Source organism: Myotis myotis, unplaced genomic scaffold (assembly GCF_014108235.1).
Source record: "Myotis myotis isolate mMyoMyo1 unplaced genomic scaffold, mMyoMyo1.p scaffold_m19_p_22, whole genome shotgun sequence".
Lineage (NCBI taxonomy): Eukaryota > Metazoa > Chordata > Mammalia > Chiroptera > Vespertilionidae > Myotis > Myotis myotis.
Window position 1 is genome coordinate 2,562,154 of NW_023416327.1, and position 25,999 is coordinate 2,588,152.

General features: G+C 58.2%; 1 protein-coding gene across 1 annotated transcript in view; it reads left to right on the plus strand.

The window, feature by feature from the left end:
* LOC118679016 (receptor-type tyrosine-protein phosphatase N2-like) overlaps positions 1-25,999 on the plus strand; it is a 296,986-nt gene that overhangs the window by 216,464 nt on the left and 54,523 nt on the right. The window contains exons 6-10 of the mRNA XM_036355245.1: positions 1,361-1,667; positions 8,613-8,837; positions 10,663-10,703; positions 11,841-12,190; positions 18,763-18,849. Coding sequence (XP_036211138.1) covers positions 1,361-1,667; positions 8,613-8,837; positions 10,663-10,703; positions 11,841-12,190; positions 18,763-18,849 — 1,010 coding nt within the window. The remainder of the gene's footprint in view (positions 1-1,360; positions 1,668-8,612; positions 8,838-10,662; positions 10,704-11,840; positions 12,191-18,762; positions 18,850-25,999) is intronic.

Consider the following 25,999-nt stretch of genomic DNA (forward strand, 5'->3'; position numbering starts at 1 on the left):
ATGGGAGAGGGCTAAGAGCGGCTGTGGCCGCCCGCATCCTCCGGGAAACCAGAGCGAGGAGGAGGCCCGGGCTCCGGGAACGGCCGTGCTGCCCAGGCCGTGGACGCGACACTCTGTGTCGTTAGCAACCAGGCGCCTGGCATTTCCCTGGGTAGGAGGTGCTATCACAGGAGCAGGACATGACGTGATTCAATACCCAGTCCAACTACTTCCCAACCGCTGGGCTGGTTGGAACGAAAACGAGGACGAAGCAGCATGAACAGCTGAGGTGGAGCCTGGAACCCGCCGCTGGGAGCGTGTGAATGCGCAGCTGCTGGGAGCCGTGGGATGAGAGAAACACATGCCCACAGACAGGCCCCCGGCACCCACAGACAGGCCCCCGGCACCCACAGACTGGCCCCCGGCACCCACAGACTGGCCCCCGGCACCCACAGACAGGCCCCCGGCACCCACAGACTGGCCCCCGGCACCCACAGACAGGCCCTCGGCGCCCATAGACTGGCCCCCGTCCGCCCACAGACAGGCCCCCAGTGCCCACAGACCGGCCCCCATCCGCCCACAGACCAGCCCCCGGTCGCCCACAGACTGGCCCCCGGCACCCACAGACTGGCCCCCGGCCGCCCACAGACAGCCCCCCGGCCGCCCACAGACAGCCCCCCGGCCGCCCACAGACAGGCCCCCGGCCGCCCACAGACCGGCCCCCAGCCGCCCACAGCAGTGCATTCAGATTGGCCCCAAAGTGGGAACAACCCCACGTCCAGCAGCTGGTGATCGAGTAAGCACAAGGCGCTGCACCCCTCCTGGGTTAGTCTTCAGCTGAGAAAGGGGTTGTGGCCTGGCACGCAGCAGGGTGCACCCTGAAAACTGCGCTGCAAGAGAGAAGTCAGACACAGGCCCTGTGGTGGGACCCTCCGTGGTGGGACCCTCCGTGGTGGGTCCCGTCCGCGCAGCACCTGGAGCCGGCAGAGCCCCAGGGAAGGAAGGAGAGGAAGGAGGGAAGGAGAGGGCGATGGCCAGGGCTGGGGTGGGAGGAGTCGGGTGCAGGTTCCTGTTTGGGTGACTAAGATGCTATCCGACAAGTGGCGGTGGAATAGTGTGTGGCCTTTGCCCAGCTCTGTGGCTACACTCAGAACAGCCGAGTTGGGTGAATTCCTGGCGTGTGAATCACCTCAATAAAGTTGTTGTCAATGACTAATGTCACGACCAGCGCAGACAGGAGTTGGGTCCCTGATCGTGCGCACTGTGGGCACATTGGGGGCCCGCTGCTGTTCGGTGCCTTGAGAATCCCGACCGGGGCCATCCTGGTGGGAGGCTGACGACTGAGACTCAACCGCTGCTGTTTTGTCTCCCGCCCCTGCAGGGTGAGGGCCCCCAGGCCGACAGCGTGCTGACCTCCGCCCCCGCCTCCCGGACCAGGCACCCCATGGGCCACCCTCTGCAGACCCTCAGCCGGCTCCCGCCGGGTGAGCTCAGCCCCGAGGGGGACGGTGGGGTCCAGAAGCGGACTCTGCTCAGGCAGCTGATAGCCTACTTGGCCATGATAGCCCCCTCGCCCACCCCGGCGGGCCCCCTTGCGCCTGGTGACCTTCTGCGTGTGCCCTGGAGGAAACACGGGAAGCGGTTTTCGCCTTCAGAAGACCCCACCGAGCCCCTGGGCACCAGCAATGGTAAGTCAGCCCCACCCCCTCTGGGGTCGTTTGTTGTCAACTCCGTCTTCCCAGCACCTGCTTCGCTGTGTGTGTGTGTTGGGGGGCTTGGGGGGGCTGGGAGGAGGGGCGGACGCCAGGCACCTGTGAGGAAGGCGCCTTCGGGTGCGCTTCCCCGTGTGGCTGGTGGAGGGAAGGTGGCCATGCTCATGCCGGATGGACCGGGTCACGACACTGTCCCTGATCACACCCCTCCCTGCGGTTTCATGGTTTCCTGACTTTACTGAAGAGGATGAGGTGGGCGGGGCCCTGGCCAGCCCCAGCCCCACATGGTGTGGGCCACACAGGCTCTGGAAGGGGGGCTACAGATGTGTTTACTCCGTCACACGCCCCATCACTGCTGTGGTCACACGCGCCCAGGTCACATGGTTATGCGTATTTGTCCCCAAAGCCCTCAGGTGAGACAGCGCCACTCACAGCACGATGCTGGCACTGCGTGGCCTTTCCCGCGGCCAACACGCAACGCTGGGCTCGCCGACATGTGAGTTATGCCCTGTGTGACCGCCGGAGGGAGAGGGGCTGTGCCTGCTCCTCCGTAAGACGCAGAAGGCTCTGCGCACTTTTATCCTCAAGGCCTTTCCCAAGGCCATCGCACTCAGCGAGATGCTGATAAAGCAGCCTTCGCCTCTGAAGATCCCACACCACAGACCCAGCAGGGGACGGTGGTGATGGCAGCTGCCCGAGGACCGCGGAGCGCCCTGCTGGTGTAGGTCTGCACTCGCCGCTGTCCAGGGAAGGCCCTCCCCCCATGTAGCTGCGGTGGCACCTTTTAAATCGGGGTGGGGAACCTTTTCCTGCCCAGACCTTTTGGACATTTATAACATCACTCGTGGGTCATACAACATTATCATCTTAATGATTCGCTGTTCTATTTGGTCAAACATTTAATTAACTCAGCCCAGTGCTTGGCAGGGCCCGGCCCACTGATTTCTGGGCCAGATGCCCCCCACCCTGTTTACATGAGAGAGGCGCCAGGCTGCGGTGAAGGGACGGAGCGGGAGGTGTGCGCTGTGCACCTGGCTAAGCCGTCGCACAGAAACACTCCCTCCGTGGGGTTGGCATTTCCACGGGGCTGTGCCTGGGGGAGCCCATTCCCACCAGCTTTTTCCTTTGGGCCGGTGTTCTCTGCTGGCTGCTGCCTTCTCTGCTCGGATGCGTCTCTGCCTGTTGCGCTCGCTCTCTCTCTCTCTCTCTCTCTCTCTCTCTCTCTCTTTCTTCTCCCTTCCCTCCCCTTCTCCCCTCCCCTCCCCTTCCCTTCCCTTCCTTTCCCTTCCTCTCCTCAGAGTATTTATTCACCTCCCTCTGCACCTGCCATGAATGCCTTGGGAAGGTCCCTCCCCGCCTGTTAGCCTCTGTCCATGGTGCTGACCCTTCTCCGTCCCCTCAGCTTCTGTATGGCTTCTGTACATGCGATGACGCTGGGATGATGCAGGGCGCCCTGTCTTTAACGCCCTCCCCTCCTGTGCTATCTTCCACAACTTAAACATCTCCCAGTGGACGCCTGGGTCCTCCCTGCTGGAAGAAGGAAATATTGCTGCCCACCAACAGCACGCAATCCTCCGAGCGCCCCCTGGTGCCGGGCAGAGGTGACTGCTCCACGTGTCTGCTGGAGCTGCACCGCTCAGAACCCTCCCCACGTGTCACCTCCCACCCTCTTCACTGTCCCCTGCCCCTCTGAACTGGTCTGCGTTGCACAGTTGGTTATAGTTTTACAGGTAGCATCTTCCCAGCTGCCCGTGTGCTTAGAGGAGTCGCATAAATGTCCACCATGAAGCAGAGAGAGTGTGCGATGAGCCCGTACACCCAGCCCTGACCCCGTACACCCAGCCCTGACCCCTCCTGCTGCTTCCCCTCCCCCTCCCCCTCCCCCTCCCCCTCCCCCTCCCTGTCACCAAGTGATCCACAGTGGGATAGCAGCATTGCTTTGCCGAGAGATCGGACTTGCCTGAGCCTGACCCGCAGTTCTGTCCTGGAGTAAAATCGACGGCAGTGTTTTCAGGGCATCAAATAGCAGTCAGCACTCAGATTGTTGTCATAGCTTTCTTCACAGTTGGTTCTTTTTTCATTCAGAAGGTCCACTGAGTTGGTGGCTACATCTGTGAAGCCCCTTTTATTTTTATTGTTTTAAATTGTTATTTGTTAATTTGAGAGAGGAAGAGGGAGCGAGAGAAGGAGAAGGAGAGGAGAGGGGAGGTAGAGGGAGAAAAGGAGGGAGAGAGGAGAGAGAAGGAGGGGGAGGGGAGGGAGGAGGGGGAGAGAGAGAGAGAGAGAGAGAGAGAGAGAGAGAGAGAGAGATCTATTTGTTGTTCCACTTATTGGTGCATCATTGGTTGACTCGGTATGTGCCCCGAGCAGGGATCAAACCCACAACCTTGGTGTATGGCCGACGCTCTAACCCACTGAGCAACCCGGCCAGGGCTGGCCCCTTTTGATCTACAGGTTTCTCCTCCCTCTTTTCTCTTTCCTGGCAATTCATTACGTAGTTTATTGTAGAACTGGCTCGCTAGCTCACTTGTCTCGCAGAGTTTTTCACCGTCTGGACTTTGCTGGTGGCCTCCTAAGGACAGCATGCAGCTCCCTATCCCCGTGGCCCAGGCTCCAGACGGAGACTTGGCCCTTCGTGTTCGGTGTTCAGCAAAAGGCGGTGATGTGCCTTCCGTCGGGGGTGCCTTCCAGCCGCGCCCCATTTTACCACGTCAGCAGCACAGCTGCTCCACTTCTGAGCAGCGTTCACCTTGACTGTCGGAAAGGTGCTCGATCCCCCCACCCCAGCCACCCTGCCCCACCCCGGTTGCGCCTGCCCTTCCTCCCAGGACATGCCACAAAGTGCCATTCCCACGGTGATATCTGGTCGGTGCCCGTCTCCTGTGGGCTGGCGACGTGCCTCTTTCTCCATTTGCATCCCAGGGTCCAGCAGGTGCCAGACTCTTCCACATACAGGGTCCAACCTCAAAAGATGGTGCTGTTTCCAGCCTCAGTTTCCTGACGAGGAAGCGGCAGCTTGAGGGTGGATGGTGGCTGGCCCAACCTCGGATCCCGTGAGACCCCGTGGGAGTTCTTAAGAGCCAGCTGTCCAAAAGGCAGATGTGAATACAATAGACTTGTTACTGTGGCTAATTGGTCCATTAATGTTTTAAGTGGCCATTTAGCTCCAAATTCTAGCTTTCTCTGCCTGCATTGTGTGCAGTGCTATGTTGAGCCTGTAGGGGGCGCAGAGGCACAGGTGAGCTCACTGAGATCCTGGAGGGAGGGGTGTGAGCCAGGGGAGGGATAGACTGTGGCCTTCTGTGCTTAAATGAAAATGGACAAGGAAAGACCAACTTCTCCCTAAGTTTGTGGTCTAGGGCCTTACAGCCCCCACTTCCCCTCCCATCCCCCACCCCCCGCAGAAGTCCACAGTCATGCCCAGGGCAGAATCCCATGAAGGCACAGGGCACCGCAGCCTCTCCACGAAAACTATGTTCCCCTCCAAATAACCTTGAGGGAGGCCAGGAAGGCCAGAGGGGTGGGCAGGTGTGCCCTGACTTCTCAGGGTGGCCGCCCAGAGGGCTGCCTGCCAGGGCAGGGAGGGAGGGGCCTGTGAAAACGGCCATGTGACTCATGACCCTGGCCTTCAGCAGCTCCAGGTAAAGCTCCAGGAAAACCCACCCTACGTGCTTCCAAGGTGATGGACGCGTCAGGCCTGGCTCCTGCGTGTGGCCAGTGTCCATGACGGAAAAGAGACCGTCTTCCTCCTCTATTCATTGTTTACACCTGTCCCCTTCCAAGCTTTAGGGCAGAGGTGGGGAACGCCCCACCCGCGGGCCAGATAAGGCCCGAGAAATCATTGGGTCTGGCCCTGCCAAGGCATTGGGGTGAGTTAATTAAATGTTTGACCAAATCGAGCAAGCTCATTTTTAAGTTGATAATTTTGTATGGCCCGAGAATGATGCCACAAATATCCAAGTGGCCGTGGGCAGAAAAAAGGTTCCCACCCCTGCTTTAAAGCAACGTAAAACTCAAAGACCTACGTGAGGCAGGCGTGGAAATGACAGAGGTCACAGCAAGCGGGTGTGGCGGTGCTATAGATAGACGTCGTGGGTCCAGCGCCCCAGCAGCAGACCTGTGTCCCGGGGCACCCCCAGGCGGAGTTCCCCCTGCTAAAAGGTTAGCCTGTCATTTTGTGACCTGTTCGCTATGGGAAATAGAATTTGTAAACGATTATTTGTTCCTTTTTACCAGTTACATATGTAATAAATGGTTACCACGCAAAACCTGAACACTAGACACAAAGGTAGACAGACACAATTGCCAAGACCAATGCTACCCGTGTGTGGTGTCCTGCCCCTTGGGCTCCCCGTGCGACCATGCCTTGCATGAAGCAGGGCCACCGGGGGCAGTGGCAGCTCTGCACCCTCCCTCTTCTGTCCCATCAGTGCCTCATGGGCCAGTCCTCCTGCAACTAGGGACCAACACGCGGGCCCAGCCTGTGACCTCGGCCACTTTTAGGCAACGAAAAGTGCCATGTCCACTTTTTGTATTTAAATTTTTAAATATTGTGGTAAAATACACTTTGGTTTGATCATAAATTGAGTTCCTAGCTGCAGATGTATGTAAACCATGCACATGGGCCATCCACCTTCTAGAACTTTCCTACTCACAGGAAGTCCAGCAGCTGGCACTGTCCTGAACTCCTTCTCTAAGTCCAGTCCCCGTGCGCTCCTGGTTCAGCCCATCCCATTAATGGAGACAGATTTCAATGCCACATACAGCGGCCCACCTGGACAGTTCATATTCCAGCTTGGCGTTTGCCACCAGCCCATGCCCAGCTCCTCCCCTGCCATTGCTGGTGGCCGTGCTGAGCGTGCACTCATGTTAATGTGCCTCTCAAGGACACGTTCTTTGGAAAGCAGCTGAGTGCCACGCCTGCCACCAGCCGAGTTACACAGTTAGCGCCAACACTAACTGGGCAGCATTTGTCCTTTGCCTCCCTGTTGCATGTAATGAGGGAGAGGTGGGCTGGGTGCAGGTTCTGTGAGACCAAAGCTGGCAGCCCGCCTGGGCAGGGCTCCTGGCACCAGGTGGCAGCTCAGCTCAGCACCGCATTCAGCCAGTGAGCAGTGCACACTGCTCGGCTGTCAGACCAGGCCCCTGGCTGGAAGGAGAGCACATTTTACCTTCCCTTGTCGCTCCCAGTGAAATAGACAGGAAGCTGACATAGGATTAAGCCTGTGGCTCCCAGGTGGAGGCCCAATTGAGGACAGAATAAAATAATAAACTCCTTCTGAGTATGTCTGAGTCACTGCAAACACCTGAGGGTTGGTCTCCAGAGATGAAATGAACTATATGCTCTCTAAACAAAAGAGACACAGTAAATTCCTCATTATGATGATGGTTATGGAGGTAGTGGTGATAATGATGGTGGTGATGGTTGTGATGGTTGTGATGGTGATGGAGATGGTAATGATGATGGTGATGATGGTGGTGATCATGGTGATAGTGGTGGTGATTAGCTTAGCTCTTTTTTAATATATATATTTTTTATTATTGATTTCAGAGAAGGGAGAGGGAGAGAGAGAAACATCAATGATGAGAGAGAATCATCGATCAGCTGCTTCCTGCACGCCCCACACTGGGGACCAAGCCTGTAACCCGGCACATGCCTGACCGGGCATCGAACCGTGACCTCCTAGTTCATAGGTCCAATGCTCAACCGCTGAGCCACACTGGCCGGCAGCTCTTTTTTTTTTTATAATGTGAAAGTATCTTTCACTCTTACATTTGAAGAACATGATCACTGGAGATAGACCTCTGAGTTAAACATTATTCCTTGAACACTTCAAATATGTCATTCATATGCATGTTATCAAATATGTAATTGCATATATTACATCAAATAGGTCATTCTTGTGAGATACTGACATGTCTGTGACCTCTGCTTTTCTTAAGAAGTCAGCGCCCACTCATCCATTTTGCTCTGCATATAATCTCTGCTGCTAAGACTGTCCTCACTTTGTCCTCAGCATTTGGACTGTAAGTGCCATTGTGCCCACTCTCGTGTTTATTCTTGGAGTTTCCTGAGCGCCTTGAATCTCTAAGCTAATGCTCTGCACCCATTTGGAGGGTTTGGGGCGCTTTCGTTCTTTGGCCCCATTCTCTCCTTCCCTCTTGGATTTCAGTGGCAGCGTCATGTCTGGCACTACCTGCAGGCCCTGGGTTCCATTCCATCTTTCCCGCCTCGTCGCTCTGTCCTCCAGTCACAGGACCACCTGCCTTCAGGCTCACAATCCCTTTCTTGTCCCCCAGCCATACTCACCGACTTGTGTGGAAGGCTTCCCATTTCAGGGTGTTCCTGTCACCCCCAGAATCGCCTGTTTTTCACTGGGTTTGCTGGGTGCTGCTGCCCTGCCGTGTTTATAGCATCTTCTTGCTATCCTTGTCCCTCCCTGATGTTGACTCCTTTTGTCTTGATTGCATGTCCCGTTTTTCTGATTCTCATATGCCTGTTGCTGTTGTTGCTCCCTGGACACCGTGTGTGTGGGACAGAGAATGTGTCACCTCCGCCTGAGTGGAGTTGAGTGGTTGCTTTTTGCCTGAAGCAGTGCAATTCTTGGAGGACGCTTTGATTTGCGTCCTGTCGGGTGCTTAACTTTGCAGGGAGATGAAGCTGCTCAGGCTCCTCCCCTGCACGTAATTCCAGCTGTTTTATCTGAGGCCCTGCTTCCATCCTCCTCCTCGGGTCCATGAGTTTGGTCATAGGCCCTTCATGGGTCCACGTCCATTTTCACTGTTCAAAGACACTGAGCCTGGTGTAACCGGGGAGTCACATGGGACTCAGATTCAACAAGCAACGCGTGTTTCTGCACACCGCCTGTGCCTGTCGTCAGCGGGAGGGTTGCTGTAGGAGGCTCTGTGTGTGCCCTCTAGGAGCATGGATTCAGCACTTCCTGGAGGACCCAAGAAAGGACCAGGTTGCTGTGGAGACGCTGAGCCCCCCGGACCTGGACAAGATGGCCAGTGTGATTGCCGATGCCGTGGACACGGAGCGGGCATGGGAAGGCCCCCGAGGGGCTGGAGGAGAGCCCGGGGAGCCGGCGGACAGCTCTGAGGCAGCGCTCGGGGACGGCGCCCACGGTGGGGGTGGAGCGCAAGGTGAGCGCCTGTCCCTGGCACTCACACTGTGGTGGACGGGAAGGCCCCGGCCACAGAGCGGTGGGCACCGGCCTCCCGGGAGCGGCCGCAGAGCAGCCATGCTGGAAGACAGCCTGCCCTCAGGGGGGAGACGGATTCCTCTGCTGAGGTGCAGAGTCAGAAGCAGCCTGATGCTAGGAAGTGCTTTTGTTTGGATCGTGTGTTAGTGAGCAAGTCAATTGTTCGACTAGTACAGTGAAAGGGGTTCATTTGAATGTCTGCCTGAGGCTCACCTTCCAGGCTGCTCCACGGAGAGAGCAGAGGCCCCCCAGTACCTCCAGCACACACATGCACACATGCACTCACCAACACTCACACATGCACACACACACACACACACATGCACACATGCACTCACCCACACTCACACATGCGCACACACACATGCACACATGCACTCACCCACACTCACACATGCGCACATATACACACATGCACACATGCACTCACCCACACTCACACATGCGCGCACACACACACATGCACACCCACACATGTGCATACACTCATTCGCACACGCACACTTACACACGCACACCCACACTCACACATGCACACACATGCACACACACTAACACATGCACACCCACACATATGCATACACTCATCACACACGCACACCCACACTCACACATGCACACATACACACACTCACACATGGACACATACATGCACATCCACACTCACATGCACACATACACTCACACCCACATACATACACGCACACATGCACACCCGCACATGTGCATACACTCGTGCACACACACATACACTCACCCACACTCACACATGCACACATACACACACATGCACACCCGCACATGTGCATACACTCGAGCACACACACTCACCCACACTCACACCTACACACATACATACACACATGCACACCCACACGTGCATACACTAATTCACACACGCACACACACACTCACACATGCACACCCACACTCACACACACACATACACGCACATCCACACTCACACATGCACACATGCACTCACACATGTACACACATGCACTCACACACATACACTGACACACATGTGCATACACTCATACTCACACATATACATACACTCATACGCACACACATGCACATACAGTCATACACACACACACACACACACACACACACACACGGCAGCTGGACCAGTGAATTGTGCAGCTCAGTCCTGCATATAGTAGGCGCGCAAAGAATGTGCCAGAAGCACGGTGGAGGGTGGACGTCTGTCTGGGGGTTGGGACAGAGGCTGGTGTGGAGCAGACACTCCGCTCGATGGTAGCAAGGGCTTGTGGAAGATACTGGAACTCCCCGGGACAAGGCATTGCGAGGCAGTGGGCACTCAGGGATTGACACCCACTCTGAGGGCTGGGGGGTCTAGAAAGTCCTGGGGGGTTGCGAGGTGTCAGGAGGGCGCGGTGAGGGGTGTGCTGGGGGCATTGCAGGCAGGATGCTGGCTTAGAGAAGTGACCGCCACAGCGAATTCCGCGTCCGCATGTTCAGGAGACACCTTCGCAAGGTTTGGGTTGGACGCTCCGCTTCCCCTTTCACAGCCACAGCCTGTCCCGCGGGGCGGTGCTGCCGGTGTGAGCCACACGGACACACGCAGGTCCGGGGAGCGGGGTGGCTGTGCGGCGACCACGCTTCCCGTTTAGCTGCAGCTCCCCCTCCGTCAGTGTGCGGGCAGCGCCTGCGCCCACGCAGGGGGTGCTGCTAGGAGAGGGGCGACAGCCGCGGTGCCACTCCTGACAGGACTTCGATAACGCTCTTGTCTTCCACAGGCACCAGGGCACGGGACGGCGGTGCGCGCGGCCACGGGGAGGTAAGACACACGCCTCTCAGCTCGTTTCGCGCTAAGCGGAACTGCCGGCCTTCTTTTTGTTCATGGCTGAGAACGTTTCTGAAATACAGAGGTTACTTTTGTTTTGTTTTTTTAGGAAAGGATGGAAAACCTCATAATCCCCAAACTGAGAAAACTGTAGACAGTGCGTGCAGATCGTGTATGCTTAGATATATGCTAATGTATATTTTCAGATTTATAGTAATCCCAGAGGCCTGATGCACAAATTCGTGCACTGGTGGGGTCCAGCCAGCCCACCCCGATGGGGGCCATCAGAGGCGGGGCTGGCCAAGGCGTGGGACTGTGGGCAGTTTGCCGGCCGGCCCTGCCCCTGATCAGGGTTGGGGTGCCCACTGGGGGGTGGGGCCGGGCTTGGCAAGGGGCCACAGGCGTTCTGCCGGTCAGTCTGTTTACATGTTACCCTTTTATTACTGTAGGATGGGCACATTGTAGAAATATGAAAAATGGTTACTACAAAGAAGAAGGTTAGCATGCCTTAGGGCTTCCCCATCTGGGGGTGTGTGGTAACATGATCCCACTGCATCATACGTGAGTGTCCCGTGTGCTGACCTCCCAGGCGCATCGCATGGGCACACTGGCAGCTTCACCTTCACCGAGCAGTGTGGCAGCCACCATCCACGTATGGCTGCTTGACCTTGAAGTCACTAAAATTAAGCAAATAAAAAATTCAGTTTCTCTTGCATGTGCCCCCTCCGGGATCGAACCCAAAACCTAGGAATTGAACCCAAAGCCTCGGGTGCGCAGGCCGACACTCCACTGAGCACATCAGCCAGGGCAACATGGTTATTTTTAACATATAGATGCTGACAGCCTGTGCTGATTGCGCAAGCTGAGATTTAACGGGTGTGTGTTTGTGTGCACGAGAGAGGGAGGGAGGAAGAGAGAGGAACGCTATGACTGACTCTGATGTGCATCCTCCACTTGGTTGAGGACCTCTCATCCGGATGTGGCTCTAGCACAGGTTGTGCAGCCCTGCCTCATCAGCTCCGCACGCCCGCGGCCGTCCTCACCCACGGCGATCCCTCACAGCCTCCCTTCGTGGGCACGTGGACAGCCTTTCTCCTGCTTGTCCTCTCACGTGGATTTCCTTCCCACTAGGTAGGCCCTGCGAGCCTCAGCCGCGGGGACGTCCTGCAGGGCCCGGGGTCTCGACGCCCACCTGGAGCCCCACCTGGAGCCCCTCCTGCCACCAGGGTCGAGCAGGCAGAGGGCCCTGCGGCTGCCTTGTCTTCGGAGGAGGACACCGCGGGGGTGGAGAACGTGAGGAGCCGGACCTACTCCACGGAGCTGCTGGCGAGGCCGCGCTCGGAGCCCAGGGCCCACAGGCTGGGGGAGCTCCCGCGCTGGGTCCCGGGGGCCTCGCAGGAGCAGGAGGGCCCCGGCCACGGCCTGCGGCTGGAGGTCAAGTCTCCTGAGGAGGCCTATGGCTACATCGTGACCGAGAGCGAGTGAGTGGAGCCCTGGCCTGGACCTGCTGGTGCCGGGACCCTGGCCCCTCCCTGGAGGGGGAGTCTCAGGGTGGAGGCGCTTGGACCGCCCTCCCTGTGCCCAGCAGATCAGAACCGGAACCTCGGGCAATTCCCCGAGGGATGAAGTGGCCTTGTCTCCAGGCCCGGCTGGCGCTGGCGGCGGCACTGGGAGGAGGAGGCCTGGGCTGTGAGTGGCGCTCCGGGGAGGGGAGGTGGGATCGGGTGCTGGCTTCACCTGATAAAACACCAAACTCATTCCCCCTTTCACACCAGAGTGGTCCCGGAGGGCAGCACACCCTGTCCTCACGCTTGTTTTGACCTGAGAATCACAAACATCGTGCACCCAGCCTGCGACAGGCAGTCCCCTTGTCCAGGTCACCTCAGCTTTGTACAAATGTTGTTTTCTTCAGGTGATGAAAGCGTGTTTGGGAGGAAGCGTTATCTGTGTGGCCACACAGGTGTGTGTGTGCGTGTGCGTGTGCGTGTGCGTGTGCGTGTGTGTGTGCGTGTGTGTGCAGGTGTGCGCTGCCTTGCGTCCCAGTGGCCCCCTGTCCAGGTGTTGCTGCGTCGGGTCGCAAGCGATCATGGCTCACGGGTTGTTCTCAGTGGGGGAGGGCTGCCCGGCAACTGGCCCCCGATTCTGCAGGCTCATGCCTTGCCCAGAGCGGCGGCGGCTATGGTGAGGGCGGCAGGGCGCGTTGTGAGAAGCAGAGCAGCAAACCCTTTGTTCTGAGCGGAACCACAGGCACACGTCAGAGCCAGGCTAAAGCCGAAGACCATTTCCAACAGCGACCGCGTTCTCACTGTGTTTCCAGAGAAGTCAGCAGCGCGGCCTCCGGCTGGCCCAGCGCGGGGACGGGGGCCGCGCCGTCTCCAGGCCGTTTTGTCCAGCCGCGTGGGTCCCTCCTCACCGCTGCGCCTGGCTGGTCTGTCCCAGGTGGTCCTCTCTGTCCCCTTCCTTCCTGAGGACTAGCAGTCCCCGGGGGTGTCCGGCCTTCAGAATCCCACCCAGAAACGGCAAGCGGGCACCTGCGGGGAGCCTGCAGAAGGCGGGCTCTGCCAAGAGCGGAGGTGCTGAGGGGGGCAAACGCCCACAGCCTGGACTTCTCTGTAGCGTCAGCCACCCGAGCGCAGGCCTTCTCTTCCTTGGAAAACATCCTCGTGTTGTGTGTGCACTGTCTGGGTGTGGAGGTAGGTTTATGTCTCTGTGGATGTGTTATGTGTACATATGCGTATGTGTGTATATGCCGTCTATATGTGTAGTGTGTTTGTGTACTGTGTCTGCATGTGTGTAGTGTGTGCATGTGTGTAGTGCATGTTTATTGCTGTGTGCCGCACATGTGCATGTTTTATGTGTGTAATGTGTCTATGTAGTGTTGCTGTGTGCACATGTCATGTGTTTGTGTGCAGTACATTTATGTGCACTGTATGCATGTGTGTACCACTTGCATGTGTGTTCTGCATAGTGTGTGTATAGGTGTGGTGTGGTGTTGTATGTTTCATGTAGTGTGTTGTTTGTGCACATATATGCATGTGTGATGTGCTTGTGTATAGTGCATGGATGTGTGCATGTACATATGCAGTATGTTTACATGCAACATGCCATGTGTAGTGTGTTTAGCATGTTGTATGCGCACGTGCATAGGCATATGTTGTGCATGCATGTGAGTGTTGTGTGTCACGTATGTGCATGCAGTGTGGTGTGTGCGTATTTATGTGTGCTATGTACCACGTGTGTATCATGTGCATATGTGCATGTTGTGTGTGTGCATAGTGAATTTATGTGTGCTATATGCATGTGTGTTCATGTGCATGCATGGTGTGTAGTATTTTATGTGTGCTGTGTTGTGTGTGATTTCGTATGTGTACATGTATGTGCCATGTGTGCACGGTGTGTTTACGTGCACTATGTATCATGTGTGCACATGTGTCGTGTGTTTATGTATGACGTGTATATAGTATACATGTGTACGGTGTGTATGTGTGCACATGTGTATTTGTGTGGTTTGTATCATGGGTGTGCTGATGTGTGGGGTGTGCATGTGTGTACTGTGTGCATGTATGTGGGTGTGCATGTGTGTAGTGTTTGTGTGTGATGTGTGCGTGGTGTGTGCATGTGTGTGCACATGTGTGTATGTGTTGTGTGTTGTGTATCATATGTGTGTTGTGTATGTTGTATGTGTGGTGGTTGTGCATGCGTTTGGTGTGTTTATGTGCGCTGTGTATGTGTATGTGCACGTGTGTGTATGGTGTGTTTATGTGATCATATGTGTGCTGTTGTGTGTGGTGTGTGTATGTGTGTGGTGTGTGCATATGTTTAGTGTGTTTGTGTACTGTGTGTATGAGTGTGTGCACATGCGTGTATGTGTTGTGTGTTTATGTGTAATGGGTATCATGTGTGTGCTGTTGTGTATGTTGTGCGTGTGCTGTGTGTATGTGTGTAGGTTGTGCATATGTATAGTGTGTTTATGTGTACTGTGTGTATGAGTGTGTGTGCACATGTGTGGATGTGTGGTGTGTGTTTGTGTGTCGTGTGGGAAGTGTGTGTGTCATCACTGATGAAGCCTCCACTGTACGGCTGCTCAGGGAACCTTTCCTCCCCCTAGGGCATCCATGCCCTGGCCTGTCCCGAGGGCTGGTGCTCATGGGAGACGCTGGCTGTGTTTGCCAGGAGCCTTTGGAGCAGGACAGTCCGCCCCCTGGGTGTCGGCACTAGGGCTGGCGCAGAGGGAGTGACTGCTCGTGAGCCACCCTGAAGGCCCTTCGGTTGGGCATGTCTCTGGCTCTGGCCGAGGTCCTGCAGGAGAGGCAGTGTGACGACGGGCTTGTCCCGGGCTCAGTTAGTTCCCTATGAAGCACCCTGGGTGCCACCTGGGGACCTGAACACTTACCCCTGCACGGGGGCTAAAGACAGTCCTTATCTTATTGTGGCTGCTGTCCCCTCTTTGCTGCTTCAGCAAATTAAATGTTCGAGGTGCGATGCTCACCGTCACCAGGCATCGCGTACGAGAGGCTACGCCTCCTCCCTCTCATGGACGGAGCAGTGGCTCTGACTCTGTTATCAGAGTAATGGGTAATCGGGGATTCTCTGGGGTGAGATTTCACCAGATCTCCACTACGTCTTCATAGATCAGCTGTTAATTGACAAGAATCTCATTCTATTCTCTTTTTAAAGGCTTTTGTATATGTAGTTGTCCCATAAAAGGAGAAGGAAGGTGACTTCTAGCTCAGTGTTATGTCATTGCCGACGTGTGCGCCCCACCGACGTTCAGACAGGTGGGAATGTGGCTCAGCATGGCCGGCACCCTCCTCTCTCACCCTTGCTGACAGACAGGGTGCACTGTAATCCTCATCACTCACAGCTTCGTCATCTGCACAAGCCAGGTGGATTATCTGAGACTGGATGAAAGGCAGGACAGCCACCCCGTCCTCCACGGATGACCAAACATTATTTCAAGTGAAGTTGGCAGGAAGAGAGCACGGCTGGACGGCGGGTTGGGAGCGAAGGGGCCCTTTCCCTCCCAGTGAAGAAGAGATCCCTCCACATCTGACGACAGAGCTGGGCACACGCTGTCCTGTTCCCTGTCTGCCCTTCACAGAAGGGACTCACCTCACAAGTCACACGGATCCCTTGGCATCATCAGTGTCGAGTCCATGTCAGAACTTGCAGCTCATTTGTTTTCTAACGCGGCATCCGAACAGCCCACCATGTGCCCAGCTGTGACTGCGGCCGCCGGCTATGCCCTCCGCTGGGCTGGGGCCTCCGTGATGTGTGGCCTCCAGGGCCCAGCACTGGCTCGGAGTCTAGAACTGGAGGGTATTGCAGCCTCGTCTGGCCTCCAGCCACTGCGGGAAGGAGGAAATATGTCCCAGTGCGATGGAGGCGCGAAAACAATGTCCCTGCGTCCGTGGCCCCGCGGGTGCCGAGCCAGCGTGGCTGTCGGAAGGTGCCTGGGGGCACAGCTTTGCCCGGAAGGGCGCCTCGGTGGTCGCTGTCAGTGACCATCGGATCTTTCTCCTGGGCCGAGGATGAGACCTGTTTTGGGGGAGGGGCAGGGCAGGGAGGAGAAGGAGGTGTTGGAACAGCCCGGCCTGTGACCCTCCCATCAAGTGACTATGTGTTTCTTGTTTGTCTGGTGGGTCCCTAGAAGCCTCCTCATTCATCGCGATTCAACAGCGGCGGTGACATGCTTGGGCTCAGAGTGGAGATGCCCGAGACAGGAGACACTGCCTGGCTGCCCAGGGTCCTCCCCGGGAGCTGTCCCGTCACCAGACCCTGGCCGGCAGCCTGGCGCCCTCCTACCCCCAACCCAGCTCTGACTGAGCCCAAGCGCCCACGACTCCCTCCCTGCAGGCAGCGCTGCGTGTCCAGGCGGTCGCGGTGACAGCGCTGCGTGTCCAGGCGGTCGCGGTGACAGCGCTGCGTGTCCAGGCGGTCGCGGTGACAGCGCTGCGTGTCCAGGCGGTCGCGGTGACAGCACTTCGGGCAGATGGACGAAGCTGCGCGGCCCTGTCCACCCACTGGCTTTGGAGATTCGCGCCACCGCTTCCTGAGGAAGTCCAGGCTGCGCTGTGTCTTTTAAACAGAAAATAGAGATGACCACATGTGCATTGTGAGCACGAGCACCGTCCACCTGTCCCGCTCTCTGCTGGGCCTGACCGCTGGGCAGGAGGACAGGGGCCCGGCGTGGCGCCGCCGACCTGTGACCCACGACCCGCTGCCGCCCCTCATCGCGACCTGCGAGGCTGCTCTGGACGATCGCGTGCGGGTGAAGGAATGCGGTGACGGGCAGTCGGGAGGCTGACTGTGGCCGGGCTTCCTGAGACCGTCTGGCCCAGCCCAAATGGACTGCCCCTGGGGTGTAAAACCCCCAGAGAAGGGAGGTCCTGGAATCTGGTAACAAACCGGCAGGTGGAAGCGGCAGGTGCTCAGTGGGGGCGGGGCTGTGGAGGGACAGACAAGGCGAGGCGCGAGCAGTTTGTGGGGGAGGCAGCCTGGAGGCCATGAAATGAGCACAGACCTTTAAGCCAAGCGTGAGCAGGCTCTGGCCTGACCTGGGGGAAGTCCGGCTCCTTCCAAGGAGGTCAGTGTAGAGGTCAGGGTCGCCCGGGCCCTGTCAGCCTCGTCAGCCAGTCTCTGGCTAGGCAGCACTTCCTGGTGGCCTGCCCTGGGAGGCGTGGCCCCAGGAGTGACAGCCACCGCCTGAGAGAGCGAATGTGAGCAGGGCACAGCATGCCAATGATACATCTGATAAAGGTTTAATCTCCAAAATATACAGGGAACTCATACAAATTAACAAAGGAAGACAAACAATCCAATTAAAAATGGGCAAAGGACCTAAATAGACACCTCTCCAAAGAGGACGCACAGGAGGCCAAGAGACATATGAAAAATGCTCAAGGCACTGACCATCAGAGAGATGCAAATCAAAATGACAGTGAGGTACCACCTCAGACCTGTGAGAATGGCTGCCATCAACCAATCAACAAACGACAAGTGTTGATGAGGTTGTGGAGAAAAGGGAACCCTCGTGCACTGCTGGTGGAAATGAAGCTATTATGGAAAACAGTATGGAGTTTCCCCCCAAAATTAAATATGGAACTTCCATTTGACCCAGTGATCCCACTTCTAGGAATATATCCTAAGAAACCCAAAGCACCAATCAGAAAGGATGTATATCATCCTATGTTCATAGCAGCACAATTGACAATAGCTAAGGTCTGGAAACAGCCCCAGTGCCCAGCAGCAGATGAATGGATACAATAGTTGTGGTACATCCACACCATGGAATGCGCTGCTGCTGGGAAAAAGAAAGAACTTACCGTTTGCAACAGCACGGCGGGACCTGGAGAGCATTATGCTGAGTCAGAGAAAGACAAGTATCACATGATCTCACTCACATGTGGAATCTAATGAACAAATAAACTGATGAACAAAAATGGACCCAGAGACATGGAAACATGGAACACACTGTTGAGCCTCAGAGGGAAGGCGGGGGAGGGTGGGTGGGAAGAGATCAACCAATGAGCTTGTACGCTCGTATGCATAACCCGTGTACACAGACAAGACAATGGGGTGGTGATGGGAGCGGCTGGAAGAGGTTAATCGGGGAAAAGGAGGACCTATGCAATACTTTTAACAATAAAGATTTTAAAAAATAAAAATTTAAAAGATTAAAATAAATGAAGTAAAAATGTGTCTGTTTTTTAAAAATATGGTCTGCTTTTCAGCATCTGCTTCTGTCTCCTCTCTCATCCCCCTTCCCCTCCATATCCTGTTTTCATTGAGGCTGCGATGAGCCCATTGCTGCGTCAGGGCCCCTTACACACCTAACAGTCCCCTTGCACGGAACTGTTTGTCTGGTTGCTGGGAAGCAGGCGATACATCGTGGCTGACAGCTCCCGATGACGGTGGCCTGAGAGCCGCGCACTGTGACAGGATGGAAGGGTTGTGAGAGGCCCGGGTGGGGGAGCACAGGGCCCTCAGCTCCTCGGGGATTGAGAGAGTCAGTTCCATGTGGTGACGCTGCCCTTCTCTGCTCCTCCAACAGCCCCCTGAGCCTGGAGAAGGGGAGGCAGCTGCTGGCGGACGTTGCAGGCATGCTCCAGGTGCCCACGGGCGTCCTCGCAGACACTGAGTGAGTGTGGGCGCGGGGGCTCCGGGTTCTGTTCTTGGCCGCGTTTCTCCGGCTCCGTTTCATAAACTGGTTTGCGAGGGAGAGCTGTGCCTGTGGCTCCTGCTAATCACCCTGCCGGGAAGATGCCTCAGGAAGACAGGAAGGGAGAGCCCGGGGCTGGTGAGTTACTTAGATGAGCTGTAAGGGATGTGGTGATAAGAATTCTCATCAGCACTGGCCAACCGGGCGTGGTTCCAGCCCTGCGGCTCCAGAATCGCCCGGAGGCTCCCTGCGTTCCTCTGTCCTCACCTGCCCCCCTGCATGCAAGGTGGAGCCTTCAGCGCATTCTCAGTCAGCACCTGTTTCCTGGGAAGTGGGGGGCACTGAGGACAAGCACCGAGTAACAGAAAGTGTGATGGGGTCACCGGCACAGGTGCCGACGGCGGCGGGCCCAGCTCAGAGAGCCGAGCACGGGCAGTGCTGGCGGTCGCCGTGCAGGCGCTGCTGGGGACTAGAGGCAACGCTGAGCTGAGCGCCTGTCGATGGGACGTGACGTGGAGTGTTCACTGTGGCCCGCAGCCACCAGGTGTCCCTGGGGGCCAGGTGTTTATTGAGTGCCCACTGTGACCTGGCCTTGTGCTAAGCTGGGCCCGTGGGGCAACACCGCCCTGCACAAGACCTTACCACTTCCTGGGAAAGGCAGACGCATGCGCAGGCGGCTAGCACGGAGGGCACACGAGATGGTATGGGAAGCACCTCACCAGCCGGGGCCGGAAGCTTCTGGAAGAGGAGAGCTGAGGAAGGGGAAGCAGACAGGCAGTGCACCCCCAGTGCCGGGCAGTAGGACCACACAGTGAGCATTCTGAGTGTAGAACGTACGCTGGCCCAGAGCCACAGTGGGCCGGGGAGCTGCCTGCGCTCCCTCATCTGGGCGCACACACCTGGCCCACACACCTGGGCACACACCTGGGCACAAACCTGATGCACACACCTGGGCGCACACACCTGGTCCTCACACCTGTGCACACACACCTGGGCACACACCTGGGCACACACACCTGGCGCACACACCTGGGCACACACCTGGCCCACACACCTGGGCACACACCTGGGCACACACACCTGGTCCACACACCTGGGCACACACACCTGGCGCACACACCTGGGCACACACCTGGGCACACACCTGGCGCACACACCTGGGCACACACACCGGGCGCGCACACACACCTGGGCACACACCTGGTCCACACACCTGGGCACACACACCTGGCGCACACACCTGGGCACACACCTGGCGCACACACACACCTGGGCACACACCTGGGCACACACACCTGGCGCACACACCTGGGCACACACCTGGCGCACACACACACCTGGGCACACACACCTGGCGCACACACCTGGGCACACAACCTGGCACACACACCTGGCGCACACACCTGGCCCACACACCTGGGCACACACCTGGTGCACACACCTGGTCCACACACCTGGCCACACACACCTGGCGCACACACACACCTGGGCACACACCTGGGCACACACACCTGGGCACACACACCTGGCGCACACACACACCTGGGCACACACCTGGGCACACACACCTGGCACACACACCTGGCGCACACAGAGAGAATGGGACCAGTTCAAGGTGGGGCGGGCTCAGTGTCCAGGACACCAGGGGTCTCTTCCCATCAGGCCCCTGGGGCTCTGCTGCCTGCAGCCTTCCCCCCATTCCTTCCCCGGCAGGGAGGCGAGGTGACTTCACTCAATGCCCTATCCTTCTCCCCAGGCCCAACCAGACGTCTCCTCAGCCTCTCATAACTCTCAGCCAAGTGCAGCTGCCAGGTCTCTGGGAGGGGCAGGGGCAGGAGGGGCTTCAGGTGGGCGGGGCTTCAAGTGTGGGGGGAGGGGCGGCAAGAAAGGCTTTGGGTGGGCGGGGCGGCAAGAAGGGCTTTGGGTGAGAGGGGTGTTGGCTGAGAGGGGCTTCAGGTAGGCAGGGAGCTGGCCCAGAGGGGCCGGGTGCTGGTCATTTAGGTGGAGAGCTGGCTGGCCCTCTGACCCCCTGTCCTCCTGCCCCTCGCTGGTGTCAGGTTGGCTCCTTGCCCCTGTGCCTGGAGCAGGAGCCAGAGGGCCCTCTCAGGAGGGGCCGAGCTTGCCCGCTGCTCAGCGCGGACAGCGCTCTGGGAACATTGCCCGCGGTCTCTCCCTGCTCAGGAGACTGGGGGCTCCCACTTCCTGCAGAGCCAGGCGACACCCGCCTGTTTAAGTCTGGGAAGCTGGCCCTCAGCTCTCCTGTGAACACACGCCGAGCCCTCCGAGGGCCCCTGCTCTTGGTCGCCTGCTTGTCCCAGAGCTGCCGTCTGGGCTCTGGGTGCAAAGGCTTCTCTGAAGACCTCGTCGCGGCCAGTTCACGTCTGCGCTGCGCCAGGGCCTTGAATTATTGTCCGTGTGAGCGCACACGGGGGCCGCCTGGGCACCGGCAGGGACCGGCTGGCCGCGTGGCTCTGCGGGAGGAGCTGTCCTCACGGAGTCGTTATCCAGCGGAGGGAGAGGCCCGCCAGCTCCGCGCGAGTCTGTGTTTATGGGAGCACTGGTTATGCCTAATATGCTTTGTTAATGGCTGTGTAGCTGTCAAGTAAATTCCATTATTCCTTATTACATCATTAGAGACCATTAAAAAGGCATTAGCATGCTGATGTAATTACGCAGCAGACGCGCAACGGCCACAGTTATGCCTTTATAATCTAATCACGGCTGTCCGCGCTGATGGATGCGGGGCTGCTGCGGGCGCCCTGGCGTGGGCGGCGCTGCGGGGGGCGCGGTCAACCTCCTCGCGACCATCTTCCGTGTTCGCGGAAGAGACACCGGGTTCCCTGTGCTCACGCGTGGGTGAGCCCAGAGCTCCTTGCGCTCCTGGGCTCAGGGCGGGGCTGCCCGACTTAGCGCCACCCACAACATGCCCGGGGCCCAGGTCCCGCGCTCCACCGGGTGCCCCTCTCCCTCCCACCCCTTCTCCTGTGAGAGAGCCCCGGGGAGTCTGGGGCCCCAGAAAGCATGCGCTAGTGTCTTGGGGCAGAATTGTGGTCACTTCCCTCCTCATCTCGTCTCCCTGGTGTGTGACGACATTTCATATGAAGCAGGAGTGGGAGCACGGCCTGTAGCCCAGGGGTGGACCCTGTGGCTTGCCCTGTAGCCTAAGTGATTATAAGTTGGGGTGCGCGCCGGGCACCGGAATCAACAGCGGCAGGTTATGCTCAGGTGTATGAACATCGCTCACAGCTAAGAGCCTCCAGCCGTGAACCCTGGAGCCCACAGGAGGGCTTGCAGGTGCGCTGCCCCCACCTACTGCTGCTGCTCGGCCGGCCCCGCCTGGCTCCGGATGTGCTCAGTGGCACCCCGGGGGCCTGTGTGCCCGTAGCAGGAGCAGGGACGGGGCCTCGGCACACGCGAGACGGGGGGGCCTGGCTGGCATTGCCCGTGAGGCCTGGAGTGCGGGGGAGAACCTGGCCGAGGCCTCGCCCTGTCTGGGCAGAAGGTGAGGTGGCAGGAAGGACCCTGTGCGTTCACAGGCCAGTCTGCTTGAGTGGAGGCGACGCCTCTCGCTCTAAGCCAATCCCCTGCTCTGCTCAGGGTGTTAGTGCTGAGCGCGGTGGCTGAGCTTCCTCAGAAGAGCGGAGTCACCGAGCCTTCCTAAGCCTCAGTTTCCCCACCTGTAACATGCAGAGTCGGGGCCTGGCATGGGCCAGGGGGCCCCACTGGGTTCAGTGCAGCTCGGAAGCACCCATGGGTATCGCAATAAAATGACACGCAGACTTCATGTCGAATTAGCTCCCAGGGTCACAAAACAAGAACGGGGAAGAAGGCCAATCCCACGGTGGCCGGGGCGAGAGCTGCCCTCCGGTGCCCGGTGGCCGGGGCGAGAGCTGCCCTCCGGTGCCCGGTGGCCGGGGCGAGAGCTGCCCTCCGGTGCCCGGTGGCCGGGGCGAGAGCTGCCCTCCGGTGCCCGGTGCCCGGGGCGAGAGCTGCCCTCCGGTGCCCGGTGCCCGGGGCGAGAGCTGCCCTCCGGTGCCCGGTGCCCAGGGCGAGAGCTGCCCTCTGGTGCCCGGTGGCCAGGCCGTGGTCCTTTTGGGGCTTCCCCTGCAGTGGGTGAGTCACCCCTGGAGCCCTTGCACCTGTTACTCAGATTGAGCCTCGTGTGTGTGTGGGGGGGGGGGGGGTCTGGCACTTCGGGACTGTGGGTCCACGTGTGTGTTTACTCGTGGGACGCCTCCCCGAGGAAGCCTGTGGTGGGGACGCATGGGACCTTACTTGGATGTGGTTCGTGGCCTCTGCACCCTGCCCTCCCTTCCTCTTGCCTGGGACTCTGCCTGGCATTGGCAGCATCACACAGTGACTTGTCACAGGAGAGCCAGACTCCAGGGCCAGGACACACCACTCCATTTTACAGCTGAGTAAACTGAGGCCTGAGAGGTGACCCTCGTGCAGACTGGCAGCTGAGACCTCTGTGTAGAGACTTTGCATTGTGGAAGCAGGAGCAGCAGGGGTTGGGAACCAGGCTATCTGGGGTCAGTGATGTGAGGCTGTGCTGACCCCTCGTGAACCTAAGAAAAAGCATGTGACCAAACCTGGAGCACCCCCAGTGTGGGTGTCACAGAGGCTCAATGATGATCAAGCTGACACTAGGGTGAGCGGCCCTATACCAGGTGCCCCAGGGGCCACGTGCATCTCCGAGTGGCAAGGCAGTGATGTGGGCGCCCTGAGAGAAGGCCGTGGTGTTGTGCCATCTGTCTGCCGGGCCCCCATGGGGGGTGGCAGGTGGATGGCAGGCCTCTGCCCATCGCAGGTGAGTGAGTGGGCATCTGCCTGTCTCAGAGAGCACTCGGCCCTGGGGGAGCTGTGGGCGGAGGGAGTGGGTAGGCGAAGTGCTGAGAACCACAGGTAACCCTGGGGTCCCGAGGCTGGATGGGACCCCGTCCTCCTTACCCCCAGATGCTGCCTTGGCTGCTGCCTGGGCAGGAAGCCCTGGGCGAAGGCGCTGCCCAGAGCCCATCCTCAGGATGTTCACGCCCCCTCAGGATGTGCACGCCCCCTCGGGATGTTCACGCCCCCTCGGGATGTGCAGGCCCCCTCGGGATGTGTACGCCCCCTCGGGATGTGCAGGCCCCCTCGGGATGTGCACGCCCCCTCAGGCGCTTAGTTCTGGGAGAGGCCGCTGTTGTCAAGAGCTGTGAGGAGGCTGACTGAGTGGGCGGGGCAGAAATGGGTTGTCACTGCCAGGAGAGGACACATGGCGGGTGACAGGGGGAAGTGTCATTGCACCAGACCAGAAGCGACCTCCAGCGGTGGTAGAGCTTGGCAGGACGGAGGGTTGGGTATGGCTGGGTCACTTCAGACACGGGGGCCTGTGGAGGCCACGGGGCGGTCACCTGACATGAGCAGCGCAGGCTGCCCGGTGGACCGAGGCCACGGAGGTTCCCGGGATGTGCCTCTGGGCTCCCCAGTCGCGAGAGCAGGACGGAGGGGTGTATGCCGGGACACAGCTGGGCTGGAACCTCCCCAGCAGCAGCCCCGCTGGCATTTTCGCGGTCTCACAGAACTCGGGGACTGTCTGCACAAAGAAGCAAAGGGACCCACCCACACGCTGCACCGTCGGCCTGAGCGGAGCTGTGGGGACAGCGGCAGGCGCTGTCTCAGGGGGGTCAAGCTGACCGGGAGGTGACCGAGGCTGCTAAGGGGTGGTGGGGATGGTGACTCACTGCCCCCCACTCAAGGGGTGCGCACAGTGGGCTGGCGGCTGGGCGGAGCGGAGCTCCCATGAGCAGCAGGACGTGAGGCCGAGACCCAGAGCTATGAGTGGAGGTGACACACTGAATCCACAGGGACTCGGAGGTGCTCAGGAGACTGTGGGGTGTGAGGTCACAGCACTGGCAGCAGGGGCTCATCCCTGGACAGGTGCCTGGGAGGAAGGCGTGGCCTGGGGAAGGCGTGGCCTGTGGAAGGCGTGGCCTGGGGAGGTGTGGCTTGGGGCATGGCCTGGGGAGGCGTGGCCTGGGGAGGCGTGGCCTGGGGAGGCGTGGCCTGGGGGGAGGCGTGGCCTGGGGGAAGGCAGGCGGGAGATGGGGTGGGGAGGTGGCAGACTCATCCTGTGGGAATGCTGAACTCAGGGTGTGTGCATTTCTGAGGCAGTTGTTCTAATTTTTATGTAAGGTCTCTTGAGCGTGTTCTCATTATTCAGTGGATTCTCGCTCTTATTACCCCTTTGCACCATTCTTACTATTAATGCCTTTTAAAATGATTTTATCATAAACAATGAAATTAGCAGAATGGAGAGGAACAGGGGGGTGGCTGGTTAGAAGGTGCCAGACTGTGGGCCCTGCAGGTACCGTGGCAGCGTCCCCTCCTCTTCCCACCCTCCTCCCTCCTCCTCCCCCTCCCCGCCTCCCCGCCACTCTTGTTCGTTTCTAACTTTTCAGTGCGGTCCCTTCTAGGCGTTCTACCTGATCTTTCAAGAAACAAATGGAGGAACTTCGTGGTACATTTGGCCGGAGCGGGATGCTTGGGCGGGGACCATGCGGAGTTCAGGAGCATAGGAGGCGCGGCTCCTGGCGGGCGGTCCTTCCCCAGCACCGGGGGGCTCCCGGGCAGAGGTGCTGAGTCGCGCTGTGGGGAGCACTGCCTGGATGGTTGCCTGCCGTTCAGACCGACCCTGCAGTCCCGCTCCGGCTGGAGAGGGCTGCATGTGTACCGTGTTTCTAGAGTACATGCGGCTTCAGGAGTCAGATTGTTTTAAAAAGTGATGTGTTCTTTTCAAAATCATGTTCAATATAGTGTTTAAAAGCTTTGGAAAATTTGGATAATTCCTGTCTGCCAATTCCCTGCCAGTTATGTTTATACTGAATGTTTCTTAATGTTTGATACGTTTTTGAACAGTTGCTGTCAGAGAGGTTTTTAAAGACTCCTCTCTCCTTTCTGCCTTTGACGCACTCTGCTCCCTTGGGAACCAGACACTAAAATCTGTTTCCGTAACAGCTTTTCCCTCGCAAGTCTGTGGTTGGGCTGTGGGTTGAATTTTTTATAAAAGCTCTGCGTGTGGCTTAGACAAGCAGAGCCTGTCACTGGAATCCCTGGAAAATGGAAACGAGGAAGCGTGTCAAGAGCACGC